The sequence below is a fragment of the Mercurialis annua genome, linkage group LG7 (assembly GCF_937616625.2).
Source record: "Mercurialis annua linkage group LG7, ddMerAnnu1.2, whole genome shotgun sequence".
NCBI lineage: Eukaryota > Viridiplantae > Streptophyta > Magnoliopsida > Malpighiales > Euphorbiaceae > Mercurialis > Mercurialis annua.
The window spans coordinates 49247592-49266613 of record NC_065576.1 but is presented as its reverse complement, the minus strand read 5'-3'; the positions used below and the strand labels follow the sequence as shown (position 1 = coordinate 49266613).

The 19022-nt window shown below is 33.5% G+C and overlaps 5 protein-coding genes across 8 annotated transcripts; 1 reads left to right on the top strand and 4 right to left on the bottom strand.

The window, feature by feature from the left end:
- The first annotated feature begins 703 nt into the window (after nucleotides 1-703).
- On the top strand, nucleotides 704-5559 carry LOC126656453 (L-tryptophan--pyruvate aminotransferase 1-like). The gene is made up of 5 exons (XM_050351027.2): nucleotides 704-917; nucleotides 1344-1650; nucleotides 4332-4612; nucleotides 4737-5041; nucleotides 5121-5559. Exons 1-5 carry the CDS (start codon nucleotides 823-825, stop codon nucleotides 5300-5302), a joined length of 1170 nt encoding a protein of 389 aa, XP_050206984.1. The 5' UTR covers nucleotides 704-822; the 3' UTR covers nucleotides 5303-5559.
- Nucleotides 5560-5592: 33 nt separating this feature from the next.
- Nucleotides 5593-8143, bottom strand: LOC126656450 (putative disease resistance protein At1g58400). Its single transcript, XM_050351023.2, has one exon. It carries the CDS (start codon nucleotides 7374-7376, stop codon nucleotides 5769-5771), a length of 1608 nt encoding a protein of 535 aa, XP_050206980.1. The 5' UTR covers nucleotides 7377-8143; the 3' UTR covers nucleotides 5593-5768.
- Nucleotides 8144-8284: 141 nt separating this feature from the next.
- Nucleotides 8285-11507, bottom strand: LOC126656449 (disease resistance protein RPM1-like). Of its 3 annotated transcripts, XM_056103587.1 has the most exons (4): nucleotides 11473-11507; nucleotides 10401-10670; nucleotides 8952-10300; nucleotides 8285-8626 (listed from the first exon to the last, which is right to left on the bottom strand). In XM_056103587.1, exons 3-4 carry the CDS (start codon nucleotides 10222-10224, stop codon nucleotides 8538-8540), a joined length of 1362 nt encoding a protein of 453 aa, XP_055959562.1. In that variant the 5' UTR covers nucleotides 10225-10300; nucleotides 10401-10670; nucleotides 11473-11507; the 3' UTR covers nucleotides 8285-8537. The 3 variants fall into 3 exon arrangements, with proteins under 3 accessions (XP_055959562.1, XP_055959561.1, XP_050206979.1); XM_056103586.1 differs by having other exon boundaries at nucleotides 8952-10670; XM_050351022.1 differs by lacking the exon at nucleotides 8285-8626 and having other exon boundaries at nucleotides 8752-10670.
- On the bottom strand, nucleotides 10802-12721 carry LOC126657305 (chitinase-like protein 2). The gene is made up of 5 exons (XM_050351973.1): nucleotides 12336-12721; nucleotides 11854-11924; nucleotides 11473-11632; nucleotides 11016-11019; nucleotides 10802-10930 (listed from the first exon to the last, which is right to left on the bottom strand). Exons 1-5 carry the CDS (start codon nucleotides 12719-12721, stop codon nucleotides 10802-10804), a joined length of 750 nt encoding a protein of 249 aa, XP_050207930.1.
- LOC126656451 (probable anion transporter 5) lies at nucleotides 10919-16832 on the bottom strand. 2 transcript variants are annotated; one of them, XM_050351025.2, is made up of 6 exons: nucleotides 16594-16832; nucleotides 16407-16466; nucleotides 13529-15228; nucleotides 12818-13168; nucleotides 12336-12736; nucleotides 10919-11632 (listed from the first exon to the last, which is right to left on the bottom strand). In XM_050351025.2, the coding sequence occupies exon 3, from the start codon at nucleotides 15077-15079 to the stop codon at nucleotides 13751-13753; it is 1329 nt and encodes a 442-aa protein (XP_050206982.1). In that variant the 5' UTR covers nucleotides 15080-15228; nucleotides 16407-16466; nucleotides 16594-16832; the 3' UTR covers nucleotides 10919-11632; nucleotides 12336-12736; nucleotides 12818-13168; nucleotides 13529-13750. The 2 variants fall into 2 exon arrangements, with proteins under 2 accessions (XP_050206982.1, XP_050206983.1); XM_050351026.2 differs by having other exon boundaries at nucleotides 16435-16466.
- Nucleotides 16833-19022: the final 2190 nt, after the last annotated feature.

Sequence of the window (19022 nt, the reverse complement as noted above, 5' to 3'; positions counted from 1 at the left end):
TATTTTTTTTCATTTTTTAAATTATGTAATTCCTATCAAGATAAATTAATAATTTATTTATTTGATTTAGAAAATACAATACAAATAATCATAAAAGAGTATTTTAATTGTAATCAATAAATTTGATTAAAGATTTGTGATATAAAGTTCATATGATGCTAAGTTCAATCAATGAAGATTTATAAAAAGCTCTAATTTATATTACTATCTTTTCAATCGATAAATTAATTTGTAGTTACAGATTGTACTCATTGTCATTTAAATTAAATTCAGTGTATTTGCAGATAAAATATAATTTAAAAATTCGGCAAAATCATCATCAATTTTTATTTTTGATAAATTGAAATACCTTTCTATTTTTTATTGAAAAAACATTAACACAATACACAAATACCAAAATATATAACCACGACAACTTTTTTTTAGTAAAAAATTTATTAGTGCTCTAATTTTTCAAAAAATATAATAAAAATTGACGACTGATTTTATCAAGTTTTAAAATCTGTATTATAATTACAAAACACACTAAATTCTCTAGTTTTTTTTACTGTTATCATGCATAGAGTAATATAATTAGAAGTAAATTAAATAGAGAATCCAATAAATCTGAGAAAGATATTTTAGTTCTATTACGTGGAGCATGTATTTGATTGATAATATCCAAATGTATACCTCTATTAGATTACACTCCCAAGTGGCAAAATGGTTCATGCATCCGTTTTCAATTCTTTCTATATAAATATACCCTCTCAATAGAAGAAATACACTTACATTTCCATAGTTTTCATTCATTTCTTCACTCACTTTCTGCAAAAAAACACAATGGGAGGTTTCGAAACCGTAGCCAATGACGCGAAAAACTCCGTTTCTGCCACCAAAAAACTCCCCTCTTCTGATTCCTTCATCAATCTCGATCAGTAAGTTTATCGTTCTTCTATGTAAATTCAAACTCGAGACTTTTTTTAAAAAAAATATCGTAAACTATTGAATATTTGAAAAAAATGCTTTACTTTTCATTTTTATAGCAATTTAAGCACGTCATCACGAAAAGCTCAACTTTTCATTTCTTGATATTTCTAAATAAAAATAGTTTCTCTTCATCAAATGATGTTGTTTTTATCCATTTTTAATGAATAAAATAAAATAGTAAAAAAAATATGAAAGATCGAGCCTTTTTAAGCCAAATTTTAAAAGGCGTTTTTAAAGTAATATTATCTTTACTTAATCTTCTGATTATGTTAAAGATATAATCAAATTTAAAACAGAATAATCTACTTCATTAGTGGCTACTTATTTTACTAAACGTGAAAATAATGATTATTCTTTTTAAAACTTTTTAACAGTGGGGATCCGACGATGTTCGAGCCGTATTGGAAGAAACAAGGTGACAAGTGTACGGTGGTGATCTCGGGAAGTGACCTGATGAGCTACTTTAGCGACGTAGGAAACGTATGCTGGTTCTTAGAGCCACAGCTGTCCGATGCCATCAAGAGACTTCATCGGACGGTTGGGAATGCAGAATCCGATGATCGGTATGTTGTGGTGGGGACAGGCTCCACACAGCTCTATCAGGCGGCGCTTTACGCTATCACCGCCTCCGCCGGTAGGGCGGAGCCCGTCAGTGTTGTCTGTGCTGCTCCTTACTATTCGGTGAGACACTAATCAAAATATCAGTAATTATTTATTTACGTTCAATTTTTGGTTAATTTTTACGTATAGTCCTTATATTTTCTTCTATTTTCCACAAAATTCCCTTTGTTTCAATTCGTAACAATAAAATAGGTAGATTCCTCATTTTAGTCCATTTTCACTATTTTTGTTAAATAGTACATATATGGCAGATGATATATCATTTCATATATTAAAAGAATAACACCATAACTTATTTTATTATAAAAAATTAATGACATATTAGAAAATCAGAATAGATACTAGATTTTTAGGAATATTTTTTTTTTCAAAATAAGATTAAATGTTTATTAGTTTAATATGTCAAATGATATAATCAGTAGCCGCATATGCACTATGTAATTGAATAATAAAAAATGAACGATTTTTTACGTTATTTAATTTAAAATTTAGGAATTCTATAATTATAAATCAAAATAAAAAAAATTGATTAAAAAAAAAAGAGAAACCGGGAACTATGAATGAAAATTATTATTATGTCCGACATATCGATAAATAAAATTGATTCAATTTTATAATATTATAACAATAATAATTATACAATAATATTAATGAAATTTAGTTGGCCCTAGTTTGACAACAAAATTTACCTTAAAAGTTTCTCCATATGAGATTTATTATGATTGAGAATTGATGATTTTGGATTGACTAGTTAAAATAATATGGTCATAAATAGATATTAATGTGTGATTAGATCTTAATTAGGATTTAAAACAAGTCAAAGTCAATGGAACAAAGATGCAAAAATGGGTTATATCTGGCATTACTTGTTTCTGTTTGTGCTAAAATCGTGTCTCTTGCTGAGTATGTCTCACTTGGCCGACCTACAACATGCAATGATCTGTTGCATCTTTTTAAGTTTATTTATCAAATTAATTAACAACAATTTGAAGTATAACTTTTGATTTTAAGTTGAGAAAGCAATTTAGTTATTTTTGTTTAATGTTTGCATTTTTTTTAAAAAATTACATTGAGGTGATAATTTTATTATTTTGAATTTAATGATGTCTTTATAAGTTAATCTTTAATTTTGATTAATTATTTCAATTTCAACCTTGGCATAATCACTCATATAATTTTATTATTTTGAATTTGATGATGTGTTTATAAGCTAATCTTTAATTTTGATTAATTTATTTCAATTTCAACCTTGGCGTAATCACTCATATAATTTTATTATTTTGAATTTGATGATGTGTTTATAAGTTAATCTTTAATTTTGATTAATTTATTTCAATTTCAATCTTGGCGTAATCGCTCAAAAATATTTATTTTTTATTTTTTTTAATTTATGGCCGTTAATTTCGACCTAATTTCAATTGTAGTCTACTATTCATTTTTTTTCAATAAATAGCTAAAACTCCTTAAGATTTTTATTTTTATCAAACCTTTTAATTTCGTTAATTGTAACTTAATTTTAATAAGTACTTATTTTCTATTGAAGAAAAGTTAGATTTTTTTCATAAATTAAAAAACTGATTTTTTGACATATATTTAGTTTGCTATAATTGAAATATACTATTAAAATTTAGCTAAAATTGGTGTTTTTAAACTGTTGGATCATAAATAAATAAAAAGTCAAAAAAGTTGGACATCTTTGAGTTATTAAGTCTTCAATCTTTTGTTGCAATTGCATTTTTATGGATTAAATTGTCAATTATTGACCTGACTATCATAAGTAATGCAATTGTTTTTTCTAATATATCATTCTACGCAATGAGATCGATAAATTATATAAACTTTTTAATCAATTTTAGCAAATAGGATACATTTGTAATAAATAGTTGAAAATAGGATAAATTAGTCAAAATGCACAAAAAATTTAGATTTTTTGACTTTTTCTACAACTATCATGTTTTTTCTTGCTGTGCATGTCATGTTTTTGTCTTGCTGTGCATGAGACATGCATGATTGAAAAAGAAGAGACGTTATAGTAATTACCTAAGACAAGGTGACAAACATGTTCTTGAGGAACACAAAACACACTAAATAGAACGTGTGCATGTTCTTGAAATCCTTGATCCCAGACAAACATGGTAACATGCTCATGTTCTTTTTTTGCTACACTAACACTCAATTCTTGATATGGCTAAATCCGCTTCGATCCGCGGCCATCGGGAACTAAAAAGATTGATTTTGAAACTACTTGTATATATATAGTTCTTGAAATAGCAGACAGGAAGGTCCATCTATCTGTTCTGCAATTGAGAAGCAATATTTAATTATTTGCTACACTAACTATATTTAATTTCAAATGGTGTTTGCACTTAATGCAGACATCTTACATGTTGTCGACATTAATTTTCCAGTTGCACCACATTTAATTCTATGTTTTCGAGTATCCATATTTGTACTCTAATATTGCATATGCAAAAAAATATTGCGATGCACGAGACTAGTAATAGTTACGATTATGTTAATTTGATTATCTTTGATTAGATACTATAAAAAAAATAGATTTTTTAAGTTCGGTTTGGTTTTATATATAAAAAAGTTCAGTTAAGTTTTAGCACAAACTGAACCTAAAAATACAATCAAACCCCTAGGTGCATTATTACAGGGATGAACTAGTGGTGATATTTCCATAATCTAATTGATTTCCAATTGCTTCAATTTAGTAACATCGTTGCTATGGTTTGCAGTCATACAAAGATGAGACAGATTTCCTGCGTTCTGGTCTATATAAATGGGAAGGTGATGCATATGAATTTGATAAAGATGAACCATACATTGAGGTTGTGACTTCACCGAATAATCCGGACGGCGCCATTCGAGATTCTGTGGTTAACCGAGGAGACGGGAAGCACATTCATGATCTGGCTTATTACTGGCCGCACTACACGCCGGTCACTCGTCCGGCAGATCATGATATTATGCTGTTCACAATTTCCAAATGCACAGGTCATGCAGGTTCCAGAATTGGGTAAGCAACACATGGCCTCATAATTGTATTTAGCAACACATGCCCTCATAATTGTATTTAGCAACACATTCGCAGTATTGGTATGTAGAAAAATTATAAGTATGTTCTGTTTTTTGGACTGTAGATGGGCACTTGTGAAGGATAGGGAAGTGGCAAGAATGATGACTAAGTTCATCGAAATTTGCGCTATTGGCGTATCGAAAGAATCCCAGCTCCGAGCTGCAAGGATTCTCGGAGTGGTTACTGAAGGCTGTCAGCAATTTGGGACTACTCCTGAATCGGGAAACTTTTTTGAGTACGGCCAGTCGTTGATGGCTGAAAGATGGAAGAGACTGAGAGAAACTGTTAAGAACAGTCAAATTTTCAGTCTGCCTAAGTACCCACAGGAATGGTGCAATTTCACTGGAAAGTACATTGAATCAAATCCTGGTAATGAATAAAGATTTCCTATTATATCCTGTATTTTTAAGTCGTTTCAATTGACATTAATTTGAGTTTGTCCTAGCAGCATTTGCATGGCTAAAATACAAGGAAGACGCAGACTGCGAGAGTCTCCTACGAGCCGAGAAGATTCAGACAAGGGGTGGTGAGCGTTTCGGCAGTGGTAGAAACTATGTGAGGATTAGCATGCTCAGTCGAGAAGAAGCGTTTAACCAATTTCTGGCGAGGTTGTCGGCAATCCAAGGCTAGACATGACTAGATGAGGAAATAATAAAAGCTTGAGAGAAATCAGAACCCCGAGGATGATAATGTAATCTTTAATTCATCCATTAGGAGGTTATGTTTATGTTAGTTTTCAGATGGAAAATTTGTGTTCAGAACAGATCAAGTTGTGACAGGACTTAACAATCGATTTCCCATCTATAAATGTTGTAGCTTATCTTTTAAAATAAAATAAAATAAACTCTTATCAAGCTATATAACAATGTTCTCCTATTTATTTAATTTACAACTTAGGAAATTGTAAGCAAATCCAGGGATGAAGTTCTAACTTGTTTGGATCTATGCAGCAGAGACATAAATATCGAAATGAAAAACACCAAAATCAAAAACAGCAAATCAATATGTTTTACATTTTGAAGTTTTAGAAGCGTTTTTGAAATTGAAAATGAAATATCAAAAATTCAAGCCTCGAGGAAGTTTCCATTCAACGCAGTCAGGGACTTAATTCAAGAAATTTTAATGTTGAAATGTTCTGAATCTTATAGAACTCCTCACCTTTCAATCGCCGAATAATGTCGTTGTATGCAGGCAATAATGTTAATACTTGAAGTGTAGAAATGTTGTCTAGTCCTTCCGGGAGAAACTTGAGCTTCATACAATTACGGAAGCAAAGATGCCGTAAACTTGGAAAAGCTCCTTCCACAACCTCAGACCATTCCACTAGAGTGTCTGATGCAATGGTGAGAGTTTCTAGCTTTGGAAAACCACCCACTTTGCAAAATTCTTTGCCGATGTACTTAACCTCGTAAGCACGCCATAGAGTGAAGTGTTTTAAGTTCGGAAGACGCTCAAGTACTGAATTTGGATTCTCCAATAGCCTTGACTCTAATAAACTTAATGTCGTCAGGTTTTCCATGGAGGCAATCCAGTTAGGAATTTCAACTAATCCACCACTTAAATGCAGCTCCCGAATAAAAGGCGGAGGAGCGAATTCTTCCATTTCAGGAAGAAGTGTGTAATCGTCTTCATACTCTGCATCTAAGCTCAACGAGATGAGTTTTGTCATCTTCATCATCGCTGCAACAAGTTCGCTCGAATGATCGTCCGAGACACGATTAACACCGAGCTTTTTTAGTTGGGTTAAAGTACACAATTCAGTGGCTGCAGCGCCACCTCCAGCATAAACACCCTCGCATGTTTGAAGATTAAAAAGTCTTCCAAATCCCTTTGGAACCTTAATTTCACCATTTTTAGTGCTATGGGACACTAAGATGTGCCTTAAATGTTGAAGATTCAGCATCTCTATTGGTAGTATATGCTCAAAACAGCTAGACCTCATGTCGAAAGTTTGTAATTCTTGAAGATTACCTAAAGTTCTTGGAAGATTATCAAGATCAGAACAAAACAAGCCTAAATACTTCAGATGAACCACGTCACCGACTCGATCAGGCAAACATTCTATCTTGCCGTCCAAATCTAGCACCCAAAGATGTTCCATACTGCAGATGGCTTCCATATAGCTACAAGAAAGTCCTTGTAAAGAACCATTAGAAGAACCACGTCGATCAGCTGTAATTAGAAACAAAGACTGAATTTGAAGGTGTTTGAAATCCGGAGGATTGTCCTTCCCATCGTCTTCTATGACAGCATGTACAGGTAAATTTGCAGCTTTATTAACGAATTCTTGTTCATTCAGTTCAACAAGAAACATTTGATAATATAATTCAGAAACTTTTACTTCATTCGCCTCATGATATACATCTTCCACCAGAAGCATTTTCAAGCCGATTAGATCCTCAATAATCTTTTCTATAATATCCTCCATGATTTCCCCTGGATTTTCTAGCAATATAGATGCAGCCAACACAAGCCTAACTATTTTTGCTTTGTCTACAGGATATCTAAAAGTGATGATGGAACAATAATTTAAGCATGCCTTAACAAGATCAGGAAGCTTTTCATAATTTGACACAAAAACAGATGAAGTAGAAGAACTCTCACCTTTGTTCTGGTTGAAATGAGAAGAATTTGTTGTTGGAATCTGGGCGAAATAGTACTCGCTTCGATTATCAGATTTACGACTGAAGAAGAAGAGAGACATGGTTACTTGGTGATAATCAGATCAACCAAATCTGAATGAAGTGTTTTCTAATATGTTACTGGCTGTGCTGTAGTAAGCACTAGCTTTTTTACTCTTGATCTGTAAGTCAATCCATGTAGTCCCGTAATTATCACCCACCAACCGACCAATCTTGACTATTCTCTTGTGGAAATTTCATGGAAACTAAAGCCAATTAGCTTGTTCTCCACTCCTATCATTGTCATAATTACTCTTTAGTAAATGTTGTCTTAACAACTGCTCTCTAATTTCTATCAAGTTGTCTAACACTGACAAAAATATAAAGTACAAGACATTTCCTGAAGAACCCACCACAAGCCTGCTGCAAGTTATTTCCAAAGCTAGAAATTTTCTACCAGAAAATTAGACGCCTTAACTGTTGAAGATTCAGAAATTTTATCGGTAGTTCACGTAGATCTTTAAATCTATTCCACCTTATGTCAAGACTTTTTTTACCTTTTGAAGGTTACTTAAGGCTCTTGTAGGAGCTGAACCAGACCACCTACTTGCTCAGGCAAACACTCAACCTCACCATACAAAGCTAATCTTTCTAGGGATTTGAGCTTGCAAAGAGTTTCCATGTAACCCCGGGAAAGTCCCCGATTATCTGAACCAAAATAATGCGTTTGTTTATCCGCAGTAGTAAAAAATAAAGAGTGTATTTACAGTTTTAGCAACAAAGTATTGCTCATCCACTTCGACAAGAAATTGATCATAGTATAGTTTAGAAACTTTAATTTCAGTCTCATCATATCTTTCCCTTCGATTATCAGATTTACGACTAATGAAGAATAGAGGCATGGTTACTTGGAGACTACCACATCAACCAAATCTGAGTAAACAAGGAAAATTTGGCAATTAATAAAACAAAAAGAATTAAAGACTCAATGTTTGGTTCTCATCACTCAAAAATGTTATTTACGCATATGAATATTATCAGCGAATACACTTTGCTGGAGAAGAGAAGTTAGTTTCTTTTGCAGTAAAACTAAAGGCAAATCCGTAGCTGCCCGAGTAAAGAAATCTGCCTTCATCTTCAATCAGATCTTGCAGCCTAGTGAATTGGTTTTCACTGAAAACCAATTCACTAGAGTGATCATGGAGGAAGGATCCGAGTTCTTTAGCTGCTGGTTTTCGGTTTGTTCACTGTTTTGATTGTTCTGCATTTATTATAGAGCATGTGGTAGTGAAGCTTTGTTTTTTGCCTCTTGTAGCAGGCCGAGGCTCTTTCCCTTGTTTAAGGGTGTAATTGCAAGTAATTGACAAAAAAACAAATTGTAAATAAATCCATGAATTAAGTTCTAACTTGGTTTGATCTATGCAGCATGGAAACATTGAAATTAAAGAGACAAAAACAAAAAACAGCAAAATAGTATGTTTTATATTTTGGAATTTTAGAAGCGTTCCTCAATATAAAAACGAATATCAAAATGCAAGCCTCGAGGAAAGTTTTCAAAATATAGGACTTCTTGAAGAAAGTTTCCGTTCAACGTAGTCTAGGACTTAATTCATGATATTTAAATGTTGAAATGTTCTGAATCTTATAGAACTCTTTACCTTTCAATCGCCAAATAATGTCGTTGTATGCAGGCAACAATGTTAATACTTGGAGTGTAGAAATGCTGTCTAGTCCTTCCGGAAGAAACTTGAGCTTCAAACAGTTACGGAAGCTTAGATGCCGTAAACTTGGAAAAGCTCCTTCCACAACCTGAGTCCATTCTACTAGGGTGCGAGATGAAATGATGAGATTTTCCAGCTTTGGAAAACCACCCCCTCGGCAAAATTCTTTGCCAATGCTCTTAACGTCGTAAGCATCCCATAGATTGAGATGTTTTAAGTTCGGAAGACGCTCAAGTACTGAATTTGAATTCTCCAATAGCCTTGACTTGGATAAACTTAATGTTGTCAGGTTTTCCATCGAGACAATCCAATTAGGAATTTCAACTAATCCACCACTTAAGTATAGCTTCCGAAGAGAAGGCGGAGGAGCGAATTCTTCCATTTCAGGAAGAAGTGTGGTGTCACAGTAACCACCTCGCTCTGCATCTAAGCTCAACGAGACAAGTTTTGTCATCTTCATTATCGCTGCAACAAGTTCGCTCGAATGATCTTCCGAGACACGCTTAATATCGAGCTTTTTCAGTTGGGTTAAAGTACTCAATTCAGTGACTGCAGCGCCACCTCCAGCATAAACACCCTCGCATGTTTGAAGATTAAACAGTCTTCCAAATCCCTTTGGAACATTAATTTCACCATTGTTAGTTCTATGAGACACTAAGATGTGCCTTAACTGTTGAAGATTCAGCATCTCTATTGGTAGGATATGCTTAAACCGGGTAGCTCTCATGTCGAAAGTTTGTAATTCTTGAAGATTACCTAAAGTTCTCGGAAGATTATCAAGATCTGAACAAAACAAGCCTAAATATTTCAGATGAACCATGTCACCAACTCGATCAGGCAAACACTCTATCTTGCCGTTTAAATCTAACACCCAAATGTGTTCCACACTGCAGATAGCTTCCATATAACTACAAGAAAGTCCTTCTGAAGAACCATAAGAAGAAGCACGTCGATCAGCCGTAGTTAGAAACAAAGACTGAATTTGAAGGCTTTTGAAATCCGGAGGATTGTCCTTCCCATCGTCTTCTATCACAGCATGTACAGGTAAGCTTACAGCTATATCAATGAAATCTTGTTCATCCAATTCAACGAGAAAGATTTGATAATATAGTTCAGAAACTTTTAGTTCTCTCTTATCAAGATGTACATTTTCCTGAAGCATTTTCAAGCCGATTAGATCCTCAATAATCTTTTCTATAATGTCCTCCATGGTTTCCCCTGGGATTTCTAGCAATATGGATGCAGCCAACAGAAGCCTAACTATTTTTGCTTTTCTTACAGGATATCTAAAAGTGATGATGGAACAATAATTTAAGCATGCTTTAATAAGATCAGGAAGCTTTTCATAATTTGATTCAAAATCAGATGAAGTAGAAGAAATCTCACCTGTTCCAATAACTTCCAACTGATTTGCTTGAAGAATTTGTTTCGGAATCTGGGCGAAATAGTACTCGCTTCGATTATCAGATTCACGACTGAAGAAGAAGAGCGACATGGTTACTTGGCCATTATCAGATCAACCAAATCGGAGTAAGGTGTGCTGTAGTAGGCAGTAGCTTTTTCACTCTTAATCGAAATAATTCTCACTCACCAAGCAACCAATGTTGACTATTTTCTTGTGGAAATTGATGCCAATTAGCTTGTGGTTCTCCACTCCTATCATTATCATAATTACTCTTTCGTAAGTGCTGTCATAACAACTGTTCTCTAATCTCTATCAAGTTGTCTGACACTAACAAGAATTTCAATTTTCAAGTAAACTATTGCTTTGTTAATGTGCAATATTGTCAATCAAAGTAACAAATATAGTCAGAGATTCTCACTACATATAAAAGACCTTGCTGCAAATTATTTCCACCCAGAAGTGTATTTGCAGTTTTAGCAACAAAGAATTGTTCGTCCACTTCGACAAGAAACTAAGCATTGTTCAGTTTAGAAACTTTCATTTCAGTCTCATTACAATCTTCCCCTCAAAACATTTTCAGGTCAATCAACTCTTACAGAACTAAGAATACAAGAATGGTGTGAGAAACAAATGCATATTACATTGCCTACTGACAACTCTATTTTACATTTTCGTACGATTTAGGTCATTTTTGAGAGATTCAAATCCTAAGCAATACTTCTTTAAGAATTCCCACGTAAGCAGGGGTAAATTTATTTCGATAACTAGCACTAAGCGTGGAGATGTTCTCAATCTTGTAATTTTTTCATTAAGTAATCTCCAGGCAAGGTCTTCATGCATAGGAGACAAATCCAGTTTTTCAAGTGTAGATATGTTTTGTAAGCCTTCAGGAAGAAATCTAAAGTTTAAACAATTTTGAATACTAAGAGTTTTTAATTTTGGAAATGCTCCATTCTCAATCTCGGTCCATTCCACCAGAAAGTCAGGAGGAAATTGTACGAGTTTCCAACTCTAGAAACCCTCCGGATTCACAAAATATAGCACGAGACATACCAATAGATAGGCAAGGCACCACGACCGTAGTATTCAGCACCAGGAGTGCAAGGATAGGTTAATTTATAGTAATCACCACAGTATGACTGACTAGGGCTCATTTCCTTGTTGTAGCAAAGGCCATAAGTTAACGGTCCTCCTGTAGCTACTCCATAGCCACCTGAAACAAACATTAAACAAAATTTTAAACACAAATACATCATCCCAAATAAAACAAAACAAAAAAACTTCATAAGCATTGATCTAAACATTTTTTTTATAACAAGAACTTTCAGCCAGCGTATTAAATCAAAGGGATAATTGCTAAACAAGTCATTATCTTTAGCATGATTCGTATTTCAACACAAACTTTCAACTATGGCAATTTAAACACAGACTAACAGTTATTTGTATAATTCGAAACACCGACCATGATTAGTTTCCAGGAACAATAACCATCCAAAACTTTCAGCCTACATATTAAATTAAGGTATAACTGCAAAACAAATCACAACCTTTAGCATGTTTTGTATTTTAACACGACCTTTCAACTTCAGCAACTTAAAACACAAACTAACAATTTTGCACAATTCCTAACACAGACCAATTTTTCTATTAAAACGCGATGTTATGGATGTCGGAACTTCCGGCCTTTTTTTCAAAATTCGCAACACCGAAGAAATTTTTAGATTAAAACGCGGCGCTATGGACATCGGAACATGACATGGAACTATAAATTCCAGCATTCCGGCCTTTTACACATGAAAAATCACACAATCAACCATTTAAACTCAATTCAAAGTCTAACAAACGATTCCTACACCATTAACTACTATAATGTCAACCATAAACAGTTGAAAGCAGACAAATTTAACATTACTCACAAGAAGTTTTGCTGCCGACATGTCCTAAAAACGCAGCCAGTTCCTTCATCTGCATAAGCTTGCCTCCAGTAGTACAAAACCCAAGATGCTGAAAAAGAGTCTATGCAGCAATAAAAGACTGGTAATCCCAAAACCCAACAGCATGAGCAACCGGCATTCCTCTTCGAGAACAGATCCTCAAATTGGTACGTCTGAAACAAATCTGAAATTGTCTGATTACAACAATACTCCGACCACTGTTTACATTCCCATCCTCTAATACACTCTTTTTTCCCTCTCACACTCCTCACTCTCGTCTTCTCCGAGTCATCTCCGTTTGCCAACAAACACCAACTCCCCAACAACAGCGCCGCAATAAAGATTACGCATTTGCCCTGGTTCTCCATTTTCATTCTCCTTCTCTGCAATTCAATTAAAAAAACTATGAACTTTGAACTGTGATTCTAATTTAAAATTGAAATGAAGAGTGTGAACTAGGTTACCGGGAGAATTGGGTATTTGGATCTGGAGTTGAATTGAAGGAAGCGAGTGACGGGCTAACTAAATGAGTTGATCAGTGTTGGATCGGGAGTCTTTTTTCAGTCCATTAAAGTTGTTTGGTGGTGATGATTGATGAGATCAACGGTGGAGATTTGTTGTGGGAGGGTACAGATGGTTGATTTATTACTCAGCAATACAAGCTGGATTTTTGGAGGAGGGAGCCCACTGAGTTCTCCACCGACAGCCAAATATGGCTTCGCATAATTTGGCATTTTTTGGCATCATATATCAGCCCCTTACAACTAACACAAGACTATATCTTAAACGCTATCCTTCCACAACTGCAAACAAACCTATGAACAAAAATGGGAAGAAACCAAAGAAAAGAAAATCATCTATTTCAAATTCATGCAGATACACAAAGTTCATGCACAATGTCAAATGAATCAAAGTTGAACCGTGCACTCCCCCATTACAATTATAATGAAATTCATTGTAACAGCATAAGTAATTGTAAATCAAGAACTGGTAAGGTATTTTTATTATTTTTTTCCCAAATGATCTATGCTACCTTAGACTCTTGTTCATATTAAAGTTACATGATAATAACTATGGTTTTGGATGCATTCAGTTAACAACAATCAGAATCATCAAAGCAGCAGCATATGCCAAAAACTGCCCTAGTATGATATTGAAAGAATAGAGAAATTCACCTTTCAAGTAATATATCTTGAATTAAAAAACGGTGAGTGCTATTAATTGCCTCTATAGTGACCACTTCAAATATTGATGGTCTTTAATATTTTCAGTATATACCCTTCCTGAGCATAGTCTGTGGGTCGATCAATAATCGGAAGACTCAAAAGCGGACGATTGAATTCTTCACCAGATAATAATCTTCTGCAATCGATTCTAATATGGAAAAACAATATCGCCTAATCAAAAATCCTCTCTCCCGTTGCAAATAGCAAAAATACAAAAGAGCTAAAAATGCATAGAAACCCTGGTATGACAAACACAGATCTCCAGCTTTCTGGACTTGAGAGATCTGAATAAGTAGTTTTAGCACCTTCAAGAAGCCTACCAGTTAGATCAACTCCAATAATGCCAGCTAAAGTACCAGCTGTGTTGGAAACTCCCATCACTATTCCTGCATACCGTGGAGCAATATCCATGTGATTAACTGCAAAACCAGCCCTCCCAAGGGCCAAAAAACCGAGAGCAACAGAAGAACAGAAAACAGCACCAGTAGAAGTTCTGAAGAGAGGAAGTGCCATCAGAGCAAGAGACGCGGCCAAAAAACCTAGAGTGTTTAAAAACTTCCGGGTTTTAGTCACAGACAGAATTCTCTTCGTGATCAAGTGATCCGCAACCACCCCACCAATATTTGAGAATAAGAACATGTTGAGATAAGGCATCATCTTTGATGAACCCATTTCCTGAAGACTTAGCTGGAGGCCCAGCTCAAAATAAGTTGGCAGCCAGTTCATCAGAACGTACAAAGCATAATGGAATGTGAAATTGTTAACCACAATTGCCCAAACAGGCAGGCTTAGGAATATTCTCTTCCATGGAATCTTTGCAGTTTTAATAGGACTACCTCCATTTTCCATTTTTGTCTTCTGACCAGCTTTGATGGGCAGCAAAGATTCTCCAAACCCTGCAGCGGCAGCTTTTGGATGCTCAGAGCGTGGAGGATCACTTGCATATTTGACCCAGAGAAGTGACCACAAAACACCTAATACTGCTTCAACAAAAAATACAGATCGCGGGCCTTTGTATTTCACTAGACTTGGAAGGACAAGCATTCCCAGAGCTGCACCTAGATACATTCCAGAAGTTGTAAGAGAAACCGATCTAGAGCGTTCATGTGGTGGAACCCATTGGGCTAAAACGGTATGGATCGAAGGGAAGATGAATCCTTGCGCAACACCAACAAGCAAGCGAGCCATTACCAACATACTAACTCGATTTGGATCAAGAGGAATCAAAAAGCAAGTTGATGACCATAAAACAAATGAGAGGAGGAGAACCTTTCGCCCACCTATTCTCTGAGCGGCCCATCCACCAGGCACCTGAGAGCAGGCATAACCATAATAGAATGTTGCAAGTATAGTGCCTTTACTTGACTGGTTTATACCAACAGCATCGGCTGCAGCAGTATATGCAATAGAGAAACCTACTCGTTCTATATAGCAAACACATGTGCTGATGAAGGTTAAAATAACAATCCAATAACGGTTTGGAAATTTGGAGTCCTTCATAGTTCACATTCACTTTAATCTGGCGGAATACTCTTCAATTCAATTCACTTTCCCAGAGCTGACTTTCTCTCACATCCAACTAGATCAAAAGTTTAAGATCATTTGAAGTAATTGCATAGCCATCAAAGACCTTCAACATTGCATTACACCTGGAATAGAACAAAAATATAAGAAAAGAAAAGCAGTACAATGAATTCACATGCTGCGTGAAACATCAATATATGATTTGATTTCAACAGCATCCATCATGAAACAAGAACCAATACTATACAAATAATTTTCAGTTAAGAGTTTCAAAAGGAATTCAATACTATCAAGCCATAGGATTATACATCTACTGCACTTCCAAATATATTTAAGCACATAATATGAGCATAACAAAGAGAAACAGAAAGGCGTCTATCTATTTTGGTAAAAAGATCAATAACAGCCACGTAAAATAAACTGCCAAATAAAACATATGGTAAGATAATTGAAGGAAAATAGAGAAATCTCTTAAATGTTGTAATTTTTATTTTGAATGCCAGAAGAAAACAGATTCGTTATCCTTATTAACCACACAAGAAAATGAACACATATATTCTATCAAAATATCAATCTTATCATTCACTTTTAGAAATAAACATATTACAATAATAATTTCATGCTTTTCAGACCTTGTAACCTGAAGACAATCTCGTTAAGCAAACTATTGACGCTGAGAACTAAGCATTTCTAAGCAGCAAAGATGTTGGCAGGATAGTTAAAGCTACTTTCCTTACTTCAGATGTTGAGCGAAATATACCAATATACAGTAAATTGGAAACCAGTCTAAACACATATTTATCAGGAATGAACATTACTTAGAAATATAAAATCAAATTCACCTTAGAGCAAAATAGAGAGAATTAAATCGATGTTGAGTGTGCTAAAAAATGGAGCAGATTTCATAGCAAACGTTGACATGCTAGATTATAGAGTATAGACTAACTAGCATAGAGTATAGACTAACCATCACTTAAATAGCGGCAAACCGAGAGGATATACTATTACTGGCAACTTATAATTCTTCATAAACGCATAAAAATTTTGTCAACCAATTCAGTAAAACATTATTTCCCCATTTCCTAAAACAGTCATTATTTTGCTGTTTTCCCAGAAGAGGAATCAAAATAACAAAGTCAACGCAAATTAATCACACCACACAGACAATCATAATTAGAACAATAATTTTGTTTTTGTACCATGTATGCAATTCACTCACAAAAACAGAACAAAAGTTCAAAAAACAAACATGACAGCAATAAAAGAAGATAAAAAAAAAACTCAGGAGCATCAAAGATCTAACCTTTAAATTGAAAATATGGATTATTTACCATAACAGCTCGACAAATTGAATAGACATCACCTGCAATCAAACAAAATATCAGATGACCTAAAAAGATACAATCTTGTTAATTTCAAAAGCCCAAAACTTTAAAAGTTCGAAAACTTGAAACCAGATCTAAAAAGACAAGTAAAATTAAAATATAAACCTCAAAGCATCAATCTTTTGACTGCAACCAGATCTGATAATTCTACATCCAATCCATGTACATATGCATTCTTTTATTTCCAGGTAGAACGGAAAAGATTCAAACTTCAAAATCCAGACGTGAAATTTTGAACAAAAAGAGTCAAATTAATTTGTACGAACAGAACAGAACAAATGGGTGAAATTTTGTTTGTTAAACATAGAGGTCGCAATTTTCACCCATATGGTATCCATATTCTATCCATGATGAATCAATTAATAGGTAAAATTTGGGTTAAAAAATATTTGAACAAAGGGTCAACCCACCCCCTGAACTTGTGACACGGGGTCATTTAGCCCAATTTATACTTTTTTGAGCAACTAACCCCAAAACTCTTCATTTTTGGGTCAAATAACCCCATAATTTATATTTTTATTTTAAAAAACAGATTTAGGATAATTATATCGCAACAATTAGGGAAGTATCTAATTACTTTTTTGCATCCCTCACCTCCGATTTGTATTTTACGCGTTTTAAAAATACAATTATGGGTTACTTGACCCGAAAATGAAGAGTTTTGGGGTTAATTGCTCAAAAAAGTATAAATTGGGTTAGATGACCCCGTGACACAAGTTTAGGGGGCGCGTTGACCCTTTGTTCAAAAATATTTCAATTTAAGAGTATTTGACTTTTTTTATAATACTACTAGAACGAAACCCTCGCTTCGCTTCGGACCGAGCCATTTTTCATTGAAAAAATAACGGTTAAAGAAACATGAAATTAAAAAAACCTATTTTAATATAGCAATTAAGCATCAATTAGTATTAAAGTTGTATAAATACAGACATAAAATTTAACAGCAATAATAATAAAATAAATATTATTTTTATTTTTTTTTCTCTCAACCATAATTTTGGTTCATCTTCACTAATTCGACTCCTACAACACCAACAACTAAAAAAATCAATAATATAAAAAGAAAATAAAATTAATTGATCTACTGAGCTATATAGAATCTTCTATTCTAAAAAATAAATGTTAACAAAATCATAAAATATAAATTATAATACATGTACATAATAAAATTTAAAAATAGATATACATAAATGCTATTTGGCCAGAGTTGTTGTAGAGGTAATAATAAATTTTTTAAAAAAATATAGAGATAATTTTTACTAACACAATAATTTAATTATTATTTTTTAATCAAAATTCTATAAAAAAAATTTCAAACCAAATAGAAAAAAATGATTTAAAAAAAATTAAACGCTAGTTGCACATGTTGTTAATTATTCTTTTTTTTCTTTGTTGGTTAATTTTAAAAAAATTAAAAATAAAATTTTAATTACTTTATTCATCCAATTTTAAAAACATGAGTTAAAAAAATTCAAAATTGCTTAAGACTAATTTTGGAGAAAAAAGTCATCGTCTTATTGTTTAGTTAATCTAAATTCTAAAGGATTGCCATTTATGATTTAAAAGAAAAATGAATGCAATTTATGTTGATGAGAGCTAATAAAGTGTTTTTAACTTTTCCAATAAGGGTACAGCAATTCACACTTTTAATAAAGATGGAACCGGGACAAAATAGGAATGAAAAAATATTAATATTGTGGGACCTGTTTTTAATTTCCCAATAAGGGTAAGATCATGAGACTTCAACAGGAGGTGCAATTAGGGATGAAAAAGTAAAATAATCAAATACAGCCATGTGGCATTGAAACTTTCCATTGTGGGTACACAAAATAAGCAACTATTATATAAAACGACAAATTATATGAGGGGCATCAGAGGAATCTTAGAGCACTGTTCATTTAAGGGTTCAGTTTTATACTATAGATATAGTGATAAACTTTAAATTTCAAAAACAACATTTCCAAGTCGTACCAAAATATATTTTTTCCAGATTTTTTTTTAATATTTTTTTCGTTAAATTTTTTTTTAGTAGAACAAAAAAAATTTCCGAAAAAAATTTCCCGAGAAATATTCTTTTGCAGGATACATTTTTTTTTAGAAATATTTTTTTCCGAAATATAATTTTTTTCCAGAACATATTACCTCTAAAAGTTTCTCTCTAAAATTCATTAATTGCCACAAGATGTACAATTATTATAATAAAATTTAAATTTTAAACGATTAATTTCTAACATTATACATATAAAGTAGGTTAGGGTTAAATAGGGTTATAAAGATATGAATACCAATATAAATTTAAAACGGTCACAAATGAGTAGATTACCCATTTATAATCATACCCATTTTAACCCCACCCAAATCCACCCATTTGCCATCTCTAATTAGATCGCCTGTACAGATGTACTTGCACGTGGGACGTCAAATACTTTAAAGAGTCGGATACTTTATTAAAAATAAGACAAAAGATACAAATAAACCTCTCAAAAATTTTAAAAAAGGCCTAATGTCTTAAAAACCCCTGACCTTTTAGCCCC